Genomic DNA, 6,957 nt, shown 5'->3' with positions numbered 1-6,957 from the left:
AAGAGGGTATTTGTGGGGGAGGGGACGGGCGGAAATCTTGCCTACTTCGGAATCAAAATTGGGCGCACCCGTACGTTTATTCATACAAACGTAACTTAGATGTAATATGTCATAAATAACAGTGACAAACGAAATATACGCCGCCGATTCCACCAGTGTCCGAAGTTTGAAAGTGTTTACTTGTTTCAGTCACTTGACTGCGGCCATGCTGGAGCACCGCCTTTAGTCGAGCAAATCGACCCCAGGACTTATTCTTTGGAATCCTAGTACTTATTCTATCGGTCTCTTTTGCCGAACCGCTAAGTTACGGGGACGTAAACACACCACCATCGGCTGTCAAGCGATGGTGGGGAGGGGACAAACACAGACGCACAAACATATACACACACATATATACGACGGGCTTCTTTCAGTTTCCGTCTACCAAATCCACTCACAAGGCTTTGGTCGGCCCTAGGCTATAGTAGAAGACACTTGCCCAAGGTGCCACGCAGTGGGAATGAACCCGGAACCATGTGGTTGGTAAGCAAGCTACTTACCACATAGCCACTTCTGCGCCTAGTTTAGTTACAAAAAATTAATTTCTCGATCTGCCATTCAAAGGGAAATGATCATATTACAATAGACGTGTGTGCGTGTATGTATGCGAGCGTTAGTGTTTATGTGTATGCGTGTGTACATACGTGTGAGTAAAGTGTGTGCTCCTGTATGCGTAAGTGTACATGCGAGTGTGTGTGTGTATATGAGTACGTGTGAGCATGTGTCTATGTACATGTGTGTGTATGTGTGTGTGCTTAAGAGAAACGCTCTTCGTGTTCTGAATCCGTTACTTTTACTAATTTAATTAGATAATCTAAATTAGCAGTCTCGTACAGCGATCAGTATAATTTACTATATCCCTCACCTAACCATCTCCCGACGTTGAAAATCAATAAAATTCCGAGAAAAACCTACAAAAATTTATTTCTTCAAAGAAAAAATAATTTTTAAAATAAAATTGTAAAGTCATGTACGAGTTAGCTCCCTTGCCTTAACTGCGGCAAACAAAAATACATTTTTTTAAATAAATTATATCAATTAATCGATATTTTACGTATAATAAATAGAATATAAATTACTTTATTATATTTTATTCGTAAAATATTAATGACTTTTTTCTCTTTATGGTAGATTTAATTTTGACCGATGAGAGATGCAGGCAATAAATGATCCAGTCAGTCCGGTCCTGTGATCTTTTGTTGAGTGACACAAAATGGGTTCCTCGTCGAAGAAACACAAATCTGACCGAGAACACCGACATAAACACAGGCGGAGATCTTCGTCACGGTCACGAAACAAGGAGCATCAAAGCAAGAAGCGGCGGGACAAAGATGAAAGTAAGAAATCTTCTCATAAACATGATATTAGTAGTTCAGAGAGGAAGGAAACACCGTTCAACAGTGGTTCCTCCGGGGGCGCTGCTTCTACCGCTGGTAATAACAATAATAATAATACCAGTGGTAGCAACAGTAATACCTGTTCTTTGAGTATCGAAGAGGCGAATAGGTTAAGGATAAAGCTTGGGATGAGGCCCTTAGATGTTAGTGGTTCCGGTTCTGGGGCCGCCAGTGCTGGTGGAGAAGACATTGGAACTACTGAGACAGTCGCGAAGAAATCTGAAGATGTCCATGTGCCTGCGGTGAATTTGGGTGAAATGAAACGAACGAATAAGATCCGGGAGAAAACCGAACTTCTGCGAGAGAAGAGGAAAATTTATGACAAGTTTAGCAAGATCAAAACGTTGGGAGACGGAGCGGATGACGACGATGTGAAGAAATGGATTGAGAAAAGTCGAAAGCTGGAACACGATCGCGAAATGGCAGAGAAAACGGCGAAAATGTTGGATCAGATGGACGAAGACTTTGGAATTGGTAGTTTAATGGAAGAAGAATTTAATAAAGATAAGAAGAAGAAGAATTATTCGTCTAGAGATCTAAAAGGTTTCAAAGTTGAACATAATTTGGACAGTTTCAAAGAAGGTAGTACCGTTATTTTGACTCTTAAAGACAACCAAGTTTTAACTGAAGACCAAGATGTTCTTGTTAATCCCAGGTTACATGAAGATGAAGTTGCTATAAAAAATAACGAGATTAAAAAGAAGAAACCTGAATATACCCCATATGATGATGAAGAATTTACTGATGATTTCCAACCCCAAAAAGAAGCCATGTTGAGTAAATATGATGAGGAAATTTATGGTAAGAAAATTACATCTTTTGAACTTGGATCTGGTGGTAAATATGTTCCATCTGCTGAACGAGATCTTGAAAGAATTCGTAAGGAATTAAAACAACAGAGTCAAAACCTTGTACAGTTGTCAACTCTAGCCAGGGAATATTACACTAATGAGGAAGTGGAATCAGCTAAATTTAACAAAGTTAAAAAGGTGAAGAGAAAAATCCGCAAGAAAATATTAAAACCAGATGATTTATTGAACATGCCTGATGAGGTCGGTGATGCCAGGAATGGTAATGACCTTGGAAATCGGAAAATGAAAATAAAAACTGAGAATCCTACAGAAGATGGTAAAGAGTCGGTTTCTCCTAGAATAGAGGTGGAAGATATGGACATAGATCAACAGCAGCCAGAAGAAACGACCATTCTGGGGCACGACGACAGCGACATCTACAACAGTTATGTCGTAGATGAAGATGATGCAATGAATGAACTTTACTCCACTTTAGATAAAGTGCGGAAGTTGAAACAAAGGAGAGAACGGACAGTTCCTGACGAAATCGCCAAAACATTGCACCACACCCAGTCGCTGGGTTCCAATGCATTTGATAGTGAGATGAAAAAAAGTGACATTATTTTAAATGCTACGTCAGAATTTTGTCGTGCTTTAGGTGACATTCCAACTTATGGTTTAGCTGGCAATCGTGATGAAGAACGCGATGCCTTTTTGGATTTAGAATTGGAATTGATGGAACGTAAGAAAAAAATCCAAGATGAAGAGGATCTGTCGAGTCAGTGGAACGAGGTTGATATTGATACTAAACCTGTTAATATTGTGAAAGAGGAAAATGCAGTCTTGGATGAAGAACCAGCTATAAATATGGGACTTGCAGCAGCTTTACAAGTAGCACAGAAAAAGGGTTACCTGGAGAATCAGAGCAAACGAATGCCCAGTGGTCCCAAACACAGCGGTCTCGAAGCTATTCATTATTCTATTGAGGACAAACGATATGATGACCTTGACGAAAAGTACCGCAAGAGAGATCGGTACACGGGGATGTTGGTAGACTTCAAAGAGAAAGAAGGATACAAGCCAGACGTTCGGTTAGAATATGCCGACGATTCTGGACGATTGTTAAATGAAAAAGAAGCGTTTCGTCAGCTCTCTCACCGTTTCCATGGCAAGGGGCCAGGCAAGAAAAAGACTGAGAAACGCATGAAGAAATTAGAAGAAGAACAATTGATGAAACAGATGAGTTCCACAGACACTCCTCTTAATACATTGACTCTTCTACAAGAAAAACAAAAGCAAGAAAGAACTCCTTATGTCATTCTCAGTGGTAACAAAGGAATGTCTGCTAATACCATTGTTAAATAGACTTTTTAAATGTCTTTTTTTCTCTTTTTCTTTTTTTTTTTGCAATAATTTCTCCTTTTCTTTGTTTTCAAACTAAAACATAGAAAACCCTACATTTTGTTTCCATTAATTATTATTATTTAATATCAACTTCGACATGTAAATGTTGTTTATAGTGACTTGAGTTTTGACTTATACTTACTGCATTGTCCTCTCCAAAACACATTACTTGACTGTACTCTATATTCTCTGACATACTACTGTACTTCTGTACTATCCGACTTACAACTTACTACACTATTGGATCGAATATCTAGCAAGCCAGGGACTAGATTTCTAGATTTTCCAGTTTTCTGGAGACTATGTAAATTTTTACTTAATATATAAAATAAACTATGAAAAGTAACGAACTAAATTGTAATTAACAGGTTTAAATTAATTCATTTCTGAAGCTGAGTTTGATATTTATTTAATCCACTTAAAATTCTTTAAAATGTATCATATTATACCATGCATACAGTATGATGTTTTATAGGATGGAAATTAAACAAAGAAAAGTAACAAACATGATTTTATTTCTCAGATACGAGTACAAATTAACTCTTTAGCATTCAGATTACTCTACCAAATGCTTATTTATTCACATTGTTTTGAATTAATCATACTTTATCTCTTAGCTTTGAGATTTTGATGTGGTTATATGATTTAAGAATAATATTGTAGGCGAAGTGTGAGAGGCCGGATCTGGTTAGTTTGAACATAAAATAGGTAGAATATTTGGGCCACATATGACCAGATTAAATGCTAAATGTTTAATCTTTATTAATCCACTTAAAATTCTTGAAATCTGTCATAGTGTACCGTGTATACAGTATAATGTTTATGGGAGGAAAACTAAATGAAAGAAAGTAAATATGATTTTATTTAACAGTTGCAGGTACAAAATTAATACATTTCTAAAGAAGAATAATGTTTAATTGTTTTCATGCTGTATGCAAATTAACTGACTTCTAAAACAGGTTCTGTTCACTCAATACAGGATATAGTGTATTGACTGATATCGCACAGTGTTTTGGTTGACATATTCTTGAAAGAAGATGTTGAAGGCATCCACTGACCTTCATCTAATGACATTTCTACTAGCCTTTTAACCCTTTAGCATTCAGATTAATTTGCCAAAAGTAATCCTTTGAGCATAAAATGTGTAGAATATCTGGGCCGGATACAGCCGGTTTAAACACTAAAGGGTTAAACATGATTATAAATGAAAATTATAATAAAGTCACACAAATAAACATGTAGCTATGAGAGGATCATCTTACACAAAATAGATTTTTCTGGAAGCTGGATAATAGGACTGGTGCTGTACTCTATCTGCCATTTTATTTTACTGTTAGACATTACTGTATACTCAGACACTTTACTGTACGATACTGTTCTCTGACATACAACTGTAATCCCCACCCACTTTGGTCATGATTAACCATCAGATTGCACCTAGAAAGTTACCCTCCCTGGCACAAGTCCGGGCAAGGTTGTTTATGGAAGGCCAGCAGTCGCCCATGCATACCAGCCCCCCCTCTCCACACCACCAGTGTTATCCAAGGGAAATCGCAAAGGCTGAGACAACTTGGCACCAGTGACATCACAACTCATTTCTACAGCTGAGTGAACTGGAAGCAGTGTGAAATAAAGTGTCTTGCTCAAGAACACAACACAGCCTGGTGTGGGAATTGAACTCATTACCTTATGATTGTGAGCCTGATGTTCTAACCACTGAACCATGCGTCTTCACCTGTACCCGTTGACTTATAACTTAGTACTTACCACATGTTACTTTAATATGACATACTCCAGCTGTCATAGGCAATCCAGAACCTAGGGAGTCTAGGTGCACATAGACAAGTGTGTGATAGAAAAAAAAAAAAAAGAATACAACAGAATTAATCAAAGTTAGTGTCACTCATTTCCTGTTACACTCTCCTTTCTTAGAAACCCCTAACTCCTGTTTGCTTCTTGTCCATCATTTATAACCATGCTCATTCTGCTGTCATTATAATCATTTAGGATCCATTTTTCCATGCTTGCATGGGTCGGGTGGAAATTGTTGTGGAAAAATTTCTACGACTGGATGCCCTTCCTGTTATAAACCTTTGTTTCCAAGTAAGGTGTATATGTGAGGGAAGTCTGTGGAAGAGGTAGACCCTGGAAGACATGGGACAAAGTGGTAAAGCATGATTTTCAGATTTCGGGTCTCATGGAGCTGATGACCAATGATCGAGACCGTTGGTGTTTTGCAGTGCTTCAGAAGACTCGTCGAGCCAAGTGATATCACAGTCGTGGAATATGCTGGTAATGTGTAAAAGGCACCCACTACACTCTTGGAGAGGTTGGCATTAGGAAGGGCATCCAGCTGCAGAAACCAAGCCACAATTGGACTGGGGTCTGGTACAGCTTATCAGTCCTCAGACTATTTAACACATTGAGTGCCATGTGTACACGGCACTTTACAAATGTGCTGCATATACGTATATTGTATACATGTTTTCTCATTGAAAAATGAACTGCATACAGCTATTATATACAACTGAAACATTATATAAATTTGAAAAAAAGCACATATGGCACACAGGACTGATTTACACATTTCCCCTTGGCACTCAATGTGTTAACCAATGCCAGTATAGAAAATGGATTCTAAATGATGCATACAAATTTGTTACCTTTTAGATATATTTGAACCCATAAGAAAGCCATTCACTGTATTTTGTGATGGAGAAAATTTCTCGCTTTAGACAAATTGTAGATACACTGATTCAGCCCACAGCGCCACCTAACCAGACTGTTGGATACTTTCATTTTGGAATGGTTATCTCCTCTTCAACCATAGAGACCGGAAAGGTAGACATCGTGAACTGACATGAGAGACCTATATATATATATATATATATATATATATAATGTGTGTGATTAAACACTCTGTTACATTAGTGATGGGACGAGGTGGACATGGTCTGTCCAGATCAATGCATATCATATGTCAGTAACATATATAACAATTTTTCACTTTATGTCTTCTGTATTTTTTTTTTCTTAATCATGACAAGGAGCTCCTTGTTTGAAATGTTAATAATATTCTTTTTCCTCCTGGCGTAATACACTAACTTTGATTACCATGTTTTGTTGTTTTTTTATCATAAAACTGCCTTACTACCGTGATGGAATACTTTTGTTGTCATATTACTATATTTTCATTTTTTTGGTAAATTATACAGTTTAATGTGCAGCATTCTTAAAAGTGGCATTGAAACCCTGCATAGAATCTTTGTCACCAAGAGTGACCACACCAAGAATAACGTAGCCACACATCAACATTATCGCCAACA

At 37.6% G+C, this 6,957-nt stretch overlaps 1 protein-coding gene across 1 annotated transcript; it reads left to right on the top strand.

Annotated features, from left to right (window-relative positions):
* Positions 1-1,207: 1,207 nt before the first annotated feature.
* Positions 1,208-6,745, top strand: LOC106880297 (U4/U6.U5 tri-snRNP-associated protein 1). The gene has a single exon (XM_014930168.2). The coding sequence runs from the start codon at positions 1,253-1,255 to the stop codon at positions 3,590-3,592; it is 2,340 nt and encodes a 779-aa protein (XP_014785654.1). The 5' UTR covers positions 1,208-1,252; the 3' UTR covers positions 3,593-6,745.
* The last annotated feature ends 212 nt before the right edge of the window (positions 6,746-6,957 follow it).

This window comes from Octopus bimaculoides, chromosome 27 (assembly GCF_001194135.2).
Source record: "Octopus bimaculoides isolate UCB-OBI-ISO-001 chromosome 27, ASM119413v2, whole genome shotgun sequence".
Taxonomy (NCBI): Eukaryota; Metazoa; Mollusca; class Cephalopoda; order Octopoda; family Octopodidae; genus Octopus; species Octopus bimaculoides.
The sequence above is the reverse complement of the archived record's forward strand: the minus strand, read 5'-3'. Positions and strand labels throughout refer to the sequence as shown.

Bases quoted from the DNA above. Each gene is read 5' to 3' on its own strand.
- LOC106880297 (XM_014930168.2), top strand. From the start codon at position 1,253: ATGGGTTCCTCGTCGAAGAAACACAAATCTGACCGAGAACACCGACAT.